This window comes from Archocentrus centrarchus, chromosome 16 (genome assembly GCF_007364275.1).
Source record: "Archocentrus centrarchus isolate MPI-CPG fArcCen1 chromosome 16, fArcCen1, whole genome shotgun sequence".
In the NCBI taxonomy this organism is placed as follows: domain Eukaryota; kingdom Metazoa; phylum Chordata; class Actinopteri; order Cichliformes; family Cichlidae; genus Archocentrus; species Archocentrus centrarchus.
This window is the reverse complement of record NC_044361.1, coordinates 10,995,143-11,012,078: the sequence shown is the minus strand read 5'-3', so window position 1 is coordinate 11,012,078 and position 16,936 is coordinate 10,995,143. Positions and strand designations below refer to the sequence as shown.

Here is a 16,936-nt window from a genome sequence, read left to right as displayed (position 1 = left end):
AGCTTACTCTCATCTTTAATAAAGGAGAAATGTGTATGTGTTGCATCAAATAAATGTTTAACATTTAAAAAAAAAAAAAAAAAAAAAAAAAAGACAATTATTAGAATGCAGTCATAAGTAAAAGCTTTCTTAGCCACTTTGGGAAGCTTTTAGTCTAATTTCTGAGATTCAGCGTACCTTAATTAAAATTGAAGTATTTACATCTTCTTCTGGCTTTATTTCATAAATGGGAAACTTATTCAAATAACAACAACAGTTACTTTGTTTTCTTCTTATTCCAGAGTCCACTAACAGTAGTGCTGCCCAGTCCAGAACCCCTGACTGCTGCCATGTTTGCCTTCCTCCAGAGCATGAAGGAGCCAGGAAAAGGCCCCATTAATCCCAAAATCCTCTTTAACCAACTCTGCCAAAAGTAAGGTGCAACCTTTCATATCACCTACTACTTTCTGTGGCCCCAGAGTCTCACTTTTTGTGCGCCATCATGTGGGAACTGACTGGGTTTCCCATCTCAGAGCTTGACAACATAAGAAACATGAGAAGTAAAGTAAGCTAATGTCTGTTGTTGCAGTGAAACTGAAACACGAGTTGTATTTTGCGCGAGCCTTAATTTTAAAATTTTCAGTTTGAAAGGAAGTTTAAAAAAAAAAAACTAGTTCCAGTGTTATTACAACCTCCATTGAGACTATAGATTATTCAACAAACCTTCAGCCACTTTGAACTCTGTTTGTGTAATGGCTACCCTAAAATCAGCAATACACCAGCTTCAGACTACTGCCATTGTTTGATTTCAGGGTCAGTGATACCATCAGAATAGACCATAGTTATTGTTATTGTGTTCTCCATCACAACTGCAGCAGTTTACAACACAGCAGCCACAGCTTCCACCTGCTTTCATCCCTTTTCAGCAGTAGTGCACACTTTTAACCAGCCAGACCCCAGTAGCACCTGGTCTCAGCTGAGTGCCTTTCACACACTCTAACCTTGACGTACACAGAACACACACTGAAATCACTGTACCACTGTAGCTAGCCATTTGTAGTTCTCCTGCTACTTTCCACGTGGCTGTGCCACCTGTGTCACATTTGATCCAGAGCAAGGTCTGACAGACTGTGTGACAGGAAGACACACAGTTGTTTTGTTCTCTTATATGAAAAGTGTGGGTGTTTGGTTGGCTGACTTATTATTTGTGCTTGGTACCCTGCTGGTTGGGTCCACCCTGTTTGTTTGTGGGTGGGGTCTTGCATTGTTTAGTAGTGCAGGTGGGTGACCAGGGCATTTGATGTTGGATGACTGGATCTCTCTCTGGTGCTGCTTTGACAGTTATTCTGGTACCTAGCTTTCATCAGACAGGCCGCCGTGTGTGTGTGTGTGTGTGTGTGTGTGTGTGTGTGTGTGTGTGTGTGTGTGTGTGTGTGTGTGTGTGTGTGTGTGTGTGTGTTGGATGCCACCTCACCTGGCACCACCTGGGCCTGCAACACACATGGAGGCAATTGTGCATTCAGACAGCAAGCATTGCACACTCTTCTACGCACTCATACATGTCTAATTTCAAGTAGGGCTAATCTATTCCACTAACATGCATTTGAATAGACAGATTTGACTTTAAGCTTCACCACCCTTTCCCATACTCTTGTTTATACTGTGTATATACCATCAAATATACTTTAATCAAGGTCATTAAATCATCCATACATACAGTAAATGTAAAAATACAGGTTTCACAATTCGTCACCTTGTTAAAATAACAGTGTAAGTCATTTTTTGAACTAAATCCTGTAGATTTCTATGTTTTGTTGAGACTTTATTTTAACAAGGTGACATTGTTTTTATGCTTCAAAATGGCAAAGAAAGGATTGTTCAAAATAAAATATGTATACAGCTGAATTCATTAGCAGAAAGAAATTAGTCATTTTACTTAATTTAATTTTTGTGTTTTAACAGGAAGTGACATGTCCAGAAGAAAAATATTTGATACAGTTTTTAGCATCTTTAATATCTTTTTTGTTGGTTTTTTTATATACAGTCTTAATAGATTTCTTTATTTGCTATTAAAAATACACAGTCACTAAAAGAAATGTCCACGCTCACCTATTTGACTCGCAGTATAGAAAATTAGTTTGCTTCATCCCCAGCAGCCTGTGAAGTGGTAACTTTAAAAAAAGAAAAAAAATGCGCTAAACTGGCTTAGTCTTACTAGCAAGGTCATGCAGACTTCCTTGTTTGAAAATTTTTGAGTGAATTTTCATGAAAACACACTTTTAGGGTTATGATTGGCATAGACCTAGCTATTACATGATTCCAACAGTGTATGGAAATAGCCTGAGCTAAAACATGGTTCATTATTAGACTCCTACTAGGACATTTTTTTTTGTTTTTTGTTTTTTTTATTGTAGCGACCTTTACGACAGCTACACTCTGAAAATGTCCTGCCATCCTCACTTGGAAGCTCTTCTCACTCAAAGAGGACTGGCTCTGCCATTGGCCTGTGGGGCTAACAGTGCTTTTCCATGTCTTTATCAGTCTTTCCCAGAATGTTTGTGTTGGCACTCTGGATAATGAGGCCTTCTGCCTCTGATCAGGGCAGTTAAAGTGTTTATGTTCAACACTGGGAGCTTATTGAGTAGGGTCTGACTGATTAAAAGTGAAGCTAACAGTATTCCCACATATGGCACTCTTATTTAGACTTTGCTCTTGGTAAAGGGGAGTAAATCTGTAGGTTGGAGCAGTTGTGTTTTGAAGGTAAAGTAGAAGTTGGAATAAATATAATATAATCTTATGAACTATGATGACAAGTAGACCCTGTTTCCCACACCGTGAAATAGGCATATCAGTCAACTCCTACAGTGGAGCCCAGTTTGAGGTGTGTGCGTGTGTGTGTATGTGCCTGTGTGTCTGTGCACGTGTGTGTGTGTGTGTGTTCACATGCATTTGACCTTAACCAGCTGAGTGCTCCAGTCTGCCTCCTCATCCTCCTGCCAACAGCAAGGGTCTGGTCTGTGCTCAGACCAGTGCCAAGCCATGTGTGTTGAATGGTCAGCACCACACTCTGTATCTGGTGCCAGGGAGGGTCCCAGCTTGTACCCAGTGTACTACAAAGCCAGTCAGTGGCAAGACAGGGGGAAAAAAATTCAATTACAGACACAACTGTTTATCTGCTTTCCTTTTTGGTCCTAGACTCTAAAGGTCTTAGAATTAAAAAGTACAATTTTCTGAGGATTTTACTCATTATCATTTATCAGTCTATCTGGGTGCATTCTCTATGCATGTGTAATGCACAAGCTGGACAAATAGGCCACATAGAGGCATTCATCAACACCTGCTTCTTTCAAGGACTGATTCGATTTTCAGGGAAGCCACTGGACACTCTTGTACTGCAAAAAAAAAAAAAAAAAAAAGAAAAATACGCTGGCTCTCTTCTCTGTCCATGTACTGTCTACAGACATTCACATACCCACATCTTTCAAAAAATCTGTTCATAAATAAGCCTTGTGAGAAGCCTTTCATCCCTGATAGAAATAGCACAGGACAACAATGGATTCCATCTAGTGCTGGCATCCAGGTCACGCGCACAACAGCACACGCGCTTTAAAAGAAGAGACAGATTCAGAATTGGTATAAAATAAGAAAAATAATTTTGACATGTGCACATATTCAGAGCTGGCATTGAAACTTTACCTCCTTTCCCCTGCTCTATATCTGGTCTGTGGACATAGGACACCTTCAAATAATGATGTTGAGAGCTTCATGATCAAAACCAGAAAAATATGAATAAAAAGGACAAAGCTGATCTTTGATGGTTGTTCAGTGATATTTATTTATTTTTTTTTTTGTACTGTTGTCCTAGAAGTTTTGCAAGTTTTTATGGAATATTTCAATAGGTATGCAGTCTCAAACATAGGTACTAATTGTTACTGATGAATCAACCTTTAGATATGTTAGTGTGTTGTGATATATTCATTTTTTTTCTTTTACACAGTACTAGTACATTAGCATTAGTGAAGGTGCAGACAAATACATGTGGTATTATTTTGTAAAAATTAGCTACACTGACAGCAAATCTATTGGTTTCTGAATTTCTGATGCCGTGTAACATTACATTATTCTCACATTTGAACAATATTTCAAAATCCCAGAATGAATTTTTTTTTTCCGTAAAAATTAAATTCCCAATAGTTGGTAAGTCAGTAGTTAAACTAATGAATATGTCTTCACGATGACACCAAATGTCAATTTTAAATTTGCAGTTATCCTTAGTGCTTGTATTCACTTCATACTGCAAGGAATACAAACAGTGAACTGCAATGTTTCATAGCTGTGTGTGAGTAAAGGTTTAATAATAATCATGCAAACCGTGTATGGGTGAATTGTTTCTCAGTGTGTGTGTGTGTGTGTGTGTGTGTGTGTGTGTGTGTGTGTGTGTGTGTGTGTGTGTGTGTGTGTGTGTGTGTGTTCGTTTGTGTTCGTGTTCGACTAAGGGGAGCTTGTGTGGCCTTGTGTCTGGTACTAACTCATCCGGCTATTAATTGTGTTAGCACCGCAGCTGTTTGCATTGGCCAGATTGAGAGCAGGGCTACAGGGCCCTTCTGTTTTGTCTCCACTGGGATGAACTTCCAGACCTCCTCATTCCCACTGATACCAACCATGCGCTTCCTTTTTTTTTTTTTTTTCCCCACTGCCTCACTCTTTCTTCCCTCTTTTTCTGTCTCACACATTCTCCCCTCTGTTCTGTCTTTATATTTCTCTCTCTTTTAGTTGACTGGCAATTCAGTTAGCAGAGCTAGAAGGAGGCATTCCTTTACTTGCTGCTCTCTTTGGGGGCTGGCCAATAAATGACATATGTTCTGTGTACCATCTTCACCCCTCTACCCTGCCTTCTGTTTGCACAAAAAGGGCATAAGAGACAGATCAAGTGAGTGTGTAAGTGTGTGGGGTGACTTTGATCTCCTCCAGAGCTACTGGTTCTGACCTGTGTTGAGGACAGGTGGTTGGCCATTTCTCTCCTAGCCATGGTCATCCATTTGGGGGCCACATGTCAAGTGTGTTTTAAAAAGCTGGTTCAATCTGAGTAATCTTCCCATAAGTAGGATTATGAATTTCATTAGTAGAATTTATTGGTCACAGATATATATTTGACTCACTGCATACCTTTTAATAATCATTATGGGATTAGCTTTCTGCTTTATCAAACAGTTGGTGTCCAGTATTCCTGTTCAAAACATCTTGTCAAGCAAAGAAAGATACTATACCTGTGGAACCTTGCATACCGGCAAAGATCCTCCACACTGGCGTGAAAGGAGTTAACCCACTACTGCCCACTCCCCACCCCACCTCAAACACCATTAACAATTGTCTGATGGCCTGTCTAATCAGAAATGTGGCCTCTCAGTATGTGTTATGCCTGTTGAACCAACCTGTCCTTTGGTTATGTGGCTGCCTCGGCCCAACAGGTTGCAGTGGCTCCAACCTTGGCTGCCCATCTGCCCCTGGCATCTGTCCTCACATCTGCTTCACCGACCGTGGACAGCCAGGGGTCGGAGCCAAGGAGAGCCTCCCCTCTAACCACTCTAGTGGAGTCCATCCCGCTTTACCTACAAAATGCACAGCAAAAAAAGTCAAAGCTATGAAAGCATCCAGCCTAGAGCAGTAGTGACTTAACTATAAATATCTTCTTATTGTACGTGGAGTACTGTATTTTTTAAAATTCTGTATACATTTTTTTTGTAAATTGGTGATTTATTTGATAACATTTATTATAATGTTTTTTCTCCCAGTGTAAATTATTTTTGAAAATCTGTGCAATCAAATTCAGTAACTTCACATTCTGCAAAATTGTTCCTCCTCCACAGTTTTGGTCAGGATTTAATCAAACGGGTGATCATTGTGTGTAAGTTCACCCAAACTGTGCACAAGGTCATGGTCGTATTTGTGGTTTTAAGGGCACTCGCTCCTGATACACTGAACAGTATTCTGTTCAAACCTTTTAGTGAAGCTGCACTTCATGAAATGCCAAAATAATGTGGTAGTTTGGTAGCTTTAAATATTGCTTTGCCACACATGTTGCATACCAGTCTATCCCGTTAGATGGAGATTATCATGATTTTGGTCATATTGGTTGTATTTGGGGCCTTCCTGCCAACATTATGCTAACATCAGTAATATGATTAATGATGTGACAGGCTGATCCATTCACATATTTTCATACTTTCTACGGCCTTTTGAATTCTCATTACCTCCTCCAAGGAGGTCATGATTTTGGTAGCGTTGGCGTGTGTGTCTGTAAACACGACAGCTCGAAATGTTTTGAATGAATTCTGTTAAAACTTTGTAGGGGTGTAGCGTGGGGTCATGTTAACAATCCATTAAAATTTGTCTTACATCCACCAAGGCCTTTAAGGTCAACTTAATGATCTATTGGTCAAAAATTTACAAAAAGCCTATAACTTAGAAAATATGATTCTTACAACTGTGGTGTGTGCTGTCAACATAGAAAAAGTACCATATAAAGGTTTAAAATATATCACATTTGACCTCTGACCTCTCCTTCAAGGTCAGTAGATTGATCTGAAGGTCAAAGTGATGGTAATGCTATACAGAGCCATTTAAAACTATATTTCTTGCTGCCTCTGACTGCTCCTTCAAGGTCAAATAAGTTCAAACTTTCATAATATGTCTTATCTTTAAAACTCTGCTTAAAATTCTGCTGCCTCTTGTTTGTATTGGCAACATATAGGAAATGATACTGGTATATGGGGATTCTAAATATCACATTATAGTTTACATCCAAATATCACATCACCTTTGACATCTGACCTCACTTTTACATTTCACATCTGCCTTTCTTTCAAATTGACCCCAAAATGTGTTATAGCGTTAAAGAAAGTATTGCAGAGAGGGAGAATGAGCTGTCTACTTAGTTAGAAAGATACTGTAGTATTATATATATAATGAGGTAGTTTGTGCAATACAGCCAAACAGTGGCAAGTGAACTTATAACTTTCTGTACTTCACATATTACAAAAGTGTGTGAATTGTCTCGGGTCATGAGCCAAATGCTACTTTGTCATATTGATATTCTGGTTTCAGATCATTTCTAGGTACAACTCAAAACGGCTTGTTCCGGTTTCTGCTAACGTCACTGTATGAAGAATGCTTTCTGTGCACAGACTCAGGATCCAGAATAACTTTAACAAATTGTTTGTTGTGCCTTTTAAGTCTTTAGGCTTTATATTGTGACCACTTGGATTGTGAAAGTTAAAGAAATGCCACAATGTATACGCACCACAGAGCTATATTGCTGGATAGTTTCACAGATCCAACAGTGAGAACTCTTGAAGAGGCTTTGACAAAAGGTTTCTTCTTTTTCCATGTCCACAGATTCTGATTGTTTTGAGTTTAGTGGTTTTCTTCTAGACTTGATAATGCATTTGTTTTTTTGCACAAACAACTGAGTCTTTTGAGTCAGATTCACTCCCACATTTAATGTTGTCACTGTCTTTTCACAAATCCTCAGTTACTCTTGACTTTGTTTTCTCTGTTTTTAAGTTGTTTTTCTTTTTCCCCAGAGCTCCATGCTTCAAGGGCTACCAGCAACAGGACAGCCAGGAGCTTCTGCACTACTTAATGGACTCCATACGAGTAGAGGAAACTAAAGTACGCCTTCATACATAAGACATGCATGTACTTCACAAACCCATTTGTCTTTTCTAAGTCCAGGATACATTGGGGGATTTTCGTTATATTATGTATTACCTTTTTATGACAACAAGGTTTTTCAAATAACAACAAAACACTCCTGGTTTATTTTCGTCATGTTCATTCAGGTGCATTTTGGACATTTTGTAGAAGAAAAATGTGCAGAAAATAAGGACACTGTGCATACTTCTTAAGGTTATAGCAAACTATAAGGCAATGGATTCAGAAGTGACGAGCGTCTTCTTGTGGCCACACAAATATCTGTGTGCCGGATCCCAATCGCTGGCACTGCAGTTTCAGTTTTCACCAAACTTAGACGCCCCCAGAGCTTTATAATAGAACTCTGCTGGATGAATTCGTGGTGCACACTTTATACATCAGAAGAGAAAAAACAAAAAAAAAAATAAGCTCTGGTCATGCTCCTGATCTGATGTGCCGTATTCAGTCTTGGATACTGCAGACTGTTCACTGAAGACTGCTGTTTGACCTCTGGGTCATAGCCGGAGACCCAGTTCTCATCGCCAGTGAAAAGACAGTTTATCGCAGGAGTTCATGTTTGCTTTGAATCTTGCAGATTCAAAGTGGAATGGATCAGAACGGGACTTCCACAAAGCGATTGAAAACTAGCAGCAGCGCTAAAGGTGGTGACCAAGGAGCTGACCTTGAAGGAGAAATTGGACAAATTATTTTTTTATTTGTTTTTGTATGAGACTCACAAACCTTATGATCACGCCTCATATGAGCATACTAACATCTAAACCTAAATTGGATGTTAACACATTGTACAAACTCACAGAGGTGCTTGATTTTGAGCATTTGCTCAAATGCTAAATTGGATTGCTTAAAAAAGTCAATATCCACAATGAATTTAATAATTAAGTTTAAAAAAATGCAGAATGTTTAAACTAGTCTGATAGTTGATTTAGCTGCAGCAGTATTTACACTGTGTTTATTCAAAATCCACACGAGGAGCTAATCTTTGTCACTCTTATTTGTTTTGAACTTTATCAACACCCCCATTATGCACAGTATGTGCATTATGCTGTAATCTAGTAAACATCTAAAAACTGAGCCTCAGTAACTCCCATTAAGACATTCAGCTGTGTTTTTGTGGGTGGCTTTATTTGCTCACATAAACCCATGTTATCTTTAGCCAGTGTTTGTCTTTAAACCTTATGGGGTCATGTTTTTGTCAAGTATAGAGAACCCCTGCACCACAACCCTTCACAGGGCAATTAGGAGACCCCACAGCAGCCCTTTGGAAGGCTGAGCTGGCCCCTGTGATCCCACCAGCGGCTGCGTGCAGCCAAGGAGGAGAAGTTGGCGGGTGTGTTTAGTGGTCAGCCCCGGGCCCAGGAAAGGGCCACAGGCTCGGCTCCCCTGCTCCTATTCAAACTTGTGAACACTAACAGTTGTGCCACTTAGGGGACTTGCAAGTGGCATAACCGGCATCATTGTGTGATCTTGGGAAACCCACAGCTGCTGAATGAGCTCCAGGGCCGTCCCATTGTGCTTGAGGGTCACCCACAGCCCCCTCCTAAACACACACACATACACACACTCATCAGCCCGTCTCCCAATCCAATCAAGGAGGTAAAGAGGGAGGGGGTATGGCCTCCGCTATTCATTGACTCAGAAACTCATTTATACAGCACATTCAGAGCTGGGATTAACAGTGGCATTTTAGCCCTGCGTTGTTGAATATCTTTTTAAAATGAACACACACATCATACCAGTTACTAACGTTTCTTGTAAAGATCCAAAGTATTATTAATATCATGTTCTTAAATAGAAAAACATGATGCACACAACACTTCATGAAATAACAGTGATTCATTCATAACTGGAATAATTGTGTATGAACACACGAATGGAGTACAAGTAACACTGTATCCGCATCACTGTGTGTGTGTGTGTGTGTGTGTGTGTGTGTGTGTGTGTGTGTGTGTGTGTGTGTGTGTGTGTGTGTGTGTGAGAGAGAGAGAGAGTGTGAGACTAGTTTTCATTGTGTGTAACCAACCTTTTAAAGGCCCTAAGTGTTTGTGTTTAATGGCCATTAGTATCAGAGATCTGAATATGCTAATTTAGTCCCAGTCAATTATCACCAATTAGCTGAGACGAGAGGTATTACCCTCTCAGGGCATTGACTGTCCTTCTTTGCCCCGTCTTCATTTTAGGTTCCACCCCTGCACCCATGTACCAGCAACTCTCGTCACACACCCCCTGCCCCCCAGATTCCCCTCCCTTTGGCCCATCCTGTGTGGGACAGTGCACGCGGTTACTTTGGGGGGAGAGAGAGGGAGGCATGGGGAGATTACTGGTAATTAATTAGTAGGAGAGCCACAGGCTGGTTTGACCGTGCTATCTGTGTGGGGTGCAGACTGGCCGGGCTGGGATTAACAGGGTTTTTTTTGACCTAAATAGCCAGTCCAGTGCGTGGGTCCCGGAACAATGGGGGCCGACTGGTCTCGACTCAGACACAGACCATGGCCAATTATCTATTGATTGGCGCTTTACTGTGGCCGTGCCTCTTCACAGCTCTCTCACAGCACACTCACTGACCATGTCACCTCCAATAAGACGGCGCTGAACACACACACACACACAAAAACATGCACATTTAATTAAGAGATTTACATGATAACATTTTTGGACAAGCACAATAATTATTTTACACTAATGATGCTTATAATGGGTATACCTGTCAGACTAAGCTGCAGGCTAGACTGTGATATATCACTAATGGATGTAATAAAGAGAATTCAAGAAATATCCAAAAAAGGAACTTTAGTTACATCATTTATATAATTACTGTGATTTATGATTAGTTCAAATGTGACTTATTATTTTGTTATTTGCAGAGAGTGAAAGCGGGCATTTTGAAGGCTTTCAACAATCCCACAGAGAAGACAGCAGATGAGGAGACCAAACGCCAAGTCAAAGGTTCGTGTGAATGTTGCAGACGACAGAGATCAATAGTACCATCTTGTGGCAGTTGCTGGAAGTGCAGCTCAGTTAAAAACGAAGCAGAGGACAGTTTAATCAAGGGAAGAAAAAACATGCTCATGTTTTGGCTGGACCTTCCAGTTATATATATCCAAAATTAATTCAGTATGGTAATTCAGTTCATTTGGATCTTGCTGACACTTTTTTTTTTTTTTTTTTTTTTTTTGGCCCACATTCCACCTTTGTCTCAACAGTGAATGTCATTGCAGTTTCAAGAACAGTAGTCCTTTTTATTTGCACTTTTTGATCTTATTAGTTGTCCGTATTTATTGTAAAATGTGACGCTAAAAAGGGTGAGGGGCAGGGCACACCATGTACAGGTCGCCAGCACAACCCTGAAAAGGATAAGCAGAAGAGGATGGGTGGATGGTGATGCTAAATAGTATTCAGAAATGATGTTTGACCACTGAATTCTAGTGTTTAACAATAGCAGAATTTGAAGGTAATCATCAATAAGCCCAATTTTCATGCATAAATAATCAAAAAACTGTTTTTTTTTCCCCCTGTCAGCATACGGGAAAGAAGGCGTGAAGATGAACTTTGTTGACCGCATCTTTGTCGGCGAGCTTACCAACACAATCATGTGTGAAGAGTGCGAGCATGTAAGTGGGTGAAATAAAGCAAAGGATCTGAATAGTCGGTGTGAACCAATCGGGTGCTGCTCAGTGTGGGTTTTTGTTTTTTGTTTTTTTCCTCTGTGGAACTACAATGTATGAAGCACATGAGGGTTGACAAGTTGACATTTCTTAAACCAGCCAGCTCCATCATGAGTCACTTTTTTTTTAATAATCGTGTAACCTAGTTAGGATTCATTGTGAGCTCTTTCATACTTTAATGATTTAATTTTCAAGCACAATTTCTGGAATTTTTTAGTTAGAAATTAGCAGATATTTTGCTTCTGACCTGAAATGAAATGAAAAAACAACAAAAAAGTAAGCACCAATTTCTTTACCAGCTGTGACGTCCAGGGCACATTCCTGACTCTAAAAATTAATCAGAGCAAACAAACGGTAGTCAGTAGAAAATCATAAATAAATAATAATAAAAAAATAATAAATAATTTCAAGGACCAGCTTGAATACCAACTGTTTACAGCTGGCATTTACAGTAAATTGTGGAAGCTTACAGTGGTTAACAAAGCAAATGCCTCTATGCAAACTAAAGAGTGTCATTGACGATGGAGAGCAGCAGGTGTGGAGCTAAGAAAGGGAAGAGAAAAAAAAAGCTGAGAAAATAAAAGCCATTTCCATAAACATCTCTTAGACTGCAGCAGGGCTTGTTAGGATTTAGACAATTGAAAAGGATAAAAGTTTATTACATGACATTGATGTGCTGCTATTTCTCTTTCAGATATCCACAGTAAAGGAAGCCTTCATTGACATCTCTTTACCCATTATTGAGGAGAGGGTGAGCTGCTGTAAATTAATGTCATTGTCAGTAATGTAGAGGATGAAGGTTAACTCTTTGAGATGTTTGAGTTATTTTAGAGATGAAGTTAGTGGTACATTTATTTTCATGTTGAACTGCTTTCAGCAGATAAGACTGATCCAATCCTTGTCCAAAGCATTTTTTTTTTAAATCCACCTACATGTTTTCATTGTGTACAGATCTCAAAACCTTCCAACCCTGGGAGGCTGGGCAAGGGCGGCCGGGAGCAGGACAGCCACACAGCCCACAGTGACCATGTGCCTTCTGCAGCACACGCTGTCAACAGAAATACCAGAAAGCCAAGCACACAGGTGAGGGTGCGCATGGAGACTGTTCTGCTCTTTTTGTTGAGCATTATTGTCTTTGTTATGGGAATTCTTGATTTTCCTCCTGGATGAGAACTTCTATACATTTTTTTTTTTTTAAAAAGGCAAAAGGCAGAGCCAAATTTAGACATGTGGGGTATCTCACCTTGGTTTCTGTTTTTCTAATGTATGATTTTAATAGAAGAAGAAAAAGCATGTGAATAATATGATATTGCGCTAGTGTGAGGAGTTGCCCTTGGTATTCATAGGAAGGCATTGCAGTTTTTGGCTTTGTTGAGAATTCCCTCCTATTTTTTAATGAAAATGGTGAGGAGTGAAGATTCCTGGAATGCTTATATACAGATTTGAACCATTTGTTAAGTTGGCTAGAAATTTCAAGAATGTGAACGGTGAAAAATCATCAGTGTGCCTCCCTGAAAGGGGATAATGTGCTTGGTCTTCTTTTCCACAGAAGCAGCAGAGCAGGAGGTCTTCCAGCTCTGTGGAGGACAAAGGAGCAACCTTTGGTGGGGACCGACAAGAGGAGGAGGGTGTAGCAGGTGGATCATCCCACGGAGTTTCAGTTTGTAAGATGGCGGCTGCCGGCAGCCTATCGGACGGCAGCGAGAGAGACTCGGGTGCTCAAGACAGCAGCAACGACGCTGACAGTGAGGCTTCTGAGAGCGAGTGGGCCCCACGCTCCACCAGCCACAGCCAGAGTCACGGACACATGTCTACCCCATCATCCACCTCAACCCTCACTCCATCCCCTACGCCTGTCTCTGCCTCGTCTCCTTCTTCGTCATCTTCTACTAAGCAAGGTGGCGCTGTAGAACAGATAGTTAGCGCAGTTGCTAAAGTCAACCTGAGCTTCAGTTCTGGGGACTGCTCTGCGTCCACTCACTGTCCTCCAGAGGAGCACGGAGAAACGCAAAGCCGAGATAATCTCCATCATCAGCACCTCCAGGGGGCCTTTCAGGCTCTGTCCCACAGTTACACACCCAGCTCCAAGGAGTGCTCCATCCAGTCCTGCCTCCACCAGTTCACCTCTGTGGAGCTCTTGATGGGCAACAACAGGCTGCTCTGTGAGAGCTGCACTGAACGTAGGCAGAAGCAGCTGCGCAAGAGCAGCTCAGCAGGTAAAAGAAGAAACACATCTGTAAGCACAGTGCAAAAAGCTTTGAGCATGGGTAACGAGTCAGTGCTCTCTACCTGCATTTTCTTTACGAGCATATTTTAAATTATTTCCAGATTGTATATTTGACTGCTAGACCACAAATTGTCTGTAGGAAACCTTTACAGGGATACTAGATACAAAATGCTTCTTTTGAATATCCTCTACATTCTTCATGGCTGGCTGTACAGAGTTGGTAGTTTTGTCCTTCACTTTTTATTCTGGTGGGGGGAAAAAAAGTGTAAAAACATCCACAGAAAATTGTCAGTTCACTCCTGAAGCACGGTCCACTTATTTGTAATGTGAGTCATAACATACAGAGAGCTAAAATCTCAGACCTTGGATCTGATGCCTCACCCTGGTGAGCTTTTCAGCTGCAGCACATATTCAGATGTCAGGCTACCAGGGCTTTTTTTTTTTCCCTCCAGTTTCTCCAGGGGTCCATGCTGCCTGTACTGGATGGCTTGTGTTATTTTTACTTGCTTCAATGTTTGTCCAAATCACTCTTGTTAATGCAGTCAATAGTTCAAACTGACAGTACTGTGTGGTTTGTGTTTGCATAGATAAGAAAATGGAGAAGGTTTACACCAGCGCTAGGAAGCAGATGCTTATATCCTCACTGCCTCCTGTAATCACATTGCACCTTAAACGCTTCCACCAGGTAGGCAGACACGTTTCTTTTCATTAACTTTGTATTTTCATCATGTAAATAATAAATAGTCATGTTTGGGGTATACAGAAATCTATCCAGGGACAGGTTTGTGTGCCTGAATGTTGATTGCAATTGTTTTTTTGTCCCACCCCCACCCCCCCTTAAGGCAGGGATGAACCTCCGGAAGGTGAACCGCCATGTTGATTTTCCTCTGATCCTGGATCTGGCTCCTTTCTGCTCTGCATCCTGCAAGGTTTTTGAGTTTTCATTTTCTGAAACCTTTCCTACACTTTCTGATATTTTAACATGACCGCATTACTTCAACGGTTCATTTTATGATGAAAGTCCTTGGTTGGTACTAGTCCTGGAGACCGTCATCTGTCATCTTTTTAGTTAAGATTCCTTTTTTGCTAACCTTTTTTTTTTTTTTTTTTCCTTCTTCTTTTTTAAACCTTATTTTCGCTAGAATCTTGCAGCCGGTGAGCGTGTCCACTACAGCCTGTATGGGATTGTTGAACACAGCGGCTCAATGCGCGGGGGCCACTACACTGCATATGTGAAAGTGCGCGCTCCCCAGAGAAAAACAGAACAACACCACAAGAACCTGTCAGGTCAGGGTCCAGCTCTCCTGAGCTCTTTTAAGACCTTCTATCTATTATTTTGTGTTTCTGTGTTATTGTAAGCTTAGTCAGTATTTGGGCAGTAAAACCCTGACTCCCTGTAACCTCAAAGATGTGAGAGAGCAGATTGAATAGATGTTTTTGTGCTCTATAGAGCCATGTTGGTTTTTCTCTTTTCCCTTTTTCTCCCTCTTTTCATGGAGTCTCCAGGTTTACAGAATAGCTCTGAAAAGTAGCTGAAAAACTCCTTGCTGCTTTCAAAATAATGTTAAGACTTGACATCTTAGAGTTGGAGCTTGTAGTTGGTGATGACACAAAGGTCTCACGTGTCTTTACAATAACTGCCAGCAAACTGGTGAATCATACGATATCTTGCATTGAGCCCTTGTGACATCTCTGATAAATTAAAGTTCATCTTCCACAACTTTTCTTCTGTCTGCTTTAGCTGTTCTGTGTCAAAGCAGTAAGGTATAGTAATCTCTTTGTAACTCAATTAAGTTAGTAAAGTATCATTTTGTACATATCAATATGCACAAAATTTTTGTCAGAGGAGTAGGAAAAAATTCTTCTCAAACGGTCTACAGGTTTAAAAAGTATTCACGTGTTTTCAGTTTCCAAATTCCAGCATACTATTGGATCAGGCCAGCCTGCGATCCATGCAGGTTACAGCAGTGAGAAAGCACCAAATCACAGTTAAAATAGTTTTGGTGCTGCCCCTCCCCTTGTTCACCCACTCTCCAAAACAAGCCGTTTTACTTCCCATCTGTTCTTCAAGGCCCCACGCCTCCTCAACTAAACGTTCTTCCGATTGGCTGCCCCTCTCAAACAAAAGGTTTGAATAGCTCATAGGTGAGGCAGCCATGCCCACGTGTTTAATACAATTATCAACCACCAGAGCATACAGAAGATAAACAAAAGCATAATAGGTCCACTTTGAGCGAGGTTCAGCAACTCCTCACTGGCTAGCATTATTTTAGCTTTGTTGCTATTTAAGCATGCAGCGATTTCAGGCCTTGCCCCTTTGTGCCTCATGATATTGACACTGTGTGTTTTTACAGGTGCGAGGGACGCCTGCAGTATCTCCCACAGCCAGTGGGTATACGTCAGTGATACCACCGTTCAGGTGGTACCAGAGTCAAGGGTACTCAACTCTCAGGCATATCTGCTCTTCTACGAGGAAATGCTGTAATGTGACAAGAAGAAACTATTTTTCCCCCCAGAAACCTTTTTTGCTTTGTGTTGTTTTTGCAGAAGCCTGTAAATTCCTCTCACTGTATCTTTGCGTGTTTGGAGGCAAGAAAAGGGAAAGATTTCACTGTATACACCCTTGTCTTACTTAAATTGGCACCTTTAAATATTGTAGATATATAAAGGATAAACTGATTTTATTTTGTGACTTAGAGCCCAGATTTTCATTCATCTTCTTGTTATTCTTATTCTTCTTATCATCATCATTATTATTATTATTAGCCTGCTCATTAAAAAGAGGCTAGGTTAAAAAAAAAAAGTGTTCCTGAACCTGAGCTGTTTGAATGTTACGGTATATCTCAGCCTCAGTCACGTGCCTGAGATATAAAATGCATGATGGAGTTTGCTACATTAACTAACTGGAAACAAGAAGAATTATTGCATGCTAACCTGCACTCAGCACCGACATGTTGATGTCAGTTGTGTGGATAAGTGAGCGAGAGGCCTCTTGCCCTATGGCAGCTGGGATAGCCCCCCCCCCAGGATAAGCAGAAGAAGATGGATGGATGGATGAATGGACGGAGTGAGTGAGAGACAGGTGAATGTACTTTGAAGGTGCTATGTGTACCATTTTCAAATCAGTAAACAGATGCCAGCTTAAATCACAGTCTGGCTGTATTATGAATGTAAAGGCTCAGCTCCTCACAAAACACTGAAATTGTGAGGCAGTGGCTTTAGTGAGAGTGTGATCATTTCTGACAGTAAAGAAAAATATAGATGAGGAGGAGCCAAGAAGCGGCATTCTGTGGAGTTCACTGGAATCTGTGTTTGTACATTTGAGACATCCAGTCTCAGAGATCAGCCTTGGTCC

At 40.8% G+C, this 16,936-nt stretch overlaps 1 protein-coding gene across 3 annotated transcripts in view; it reads left to right on the top strand.

Moving 5' to 3' along the window:
• usp45 (ubiquitin specific peptidase 45) overlaps window positions 1-16,199 on the top strand; it is a 29,613-nt gene extending 13,414 nt beyond the window's left edge. For all 3 annotated transcript variants that reach the window (XM_030750714.1, XM_030750715.1, XM_030750713.1), the window contains exons 8-18: window positions 282-412; window positions 7,563-7,650; window positions 10,554-10,635; window positions 11,209-11,300; window positions 12,049-12,105; window positions 12,306-12,437; window positions 12,904-13,570; window positions 14,169-14,266; window positions 14,424-14,510; window positions 14,724-14,868; window positions 15,936-16,199. In XM_030750714.1, coding sequence (XP_030606574.1) covers window positions 282-412; window positions 7,563-7,650; window positions 10,554-10,635; window positions 11,209-11,300; window positions 12,049-12,105; window positions 12,306-12,437; window positions 12,904-13,570; window positions 14,169-14,266; window positions 14,424-14,510; window positions 14,724-14,868; window positions 15,936-16,066 — 1,710 coding nt within the window. In that variant the 3' untranslated portion in view covers window positions 16,067-16,199. The remainder of the gene's footprint in view (window positions 1-281; window positions 413-7,562; window positions 7,651-10,553; window positions 10,636-11,208; window positions 11,301-12,048; window positions 12,106-12,305; window positions 12,438-12,903; window positions 13,571-14,168; window positions 14,267-14,423; window positions 14,511-14,723; window positions 14,869-15,935) is intronic.
• Window positions 16,200-16,936: the final 737 nt, after the last annotated feature.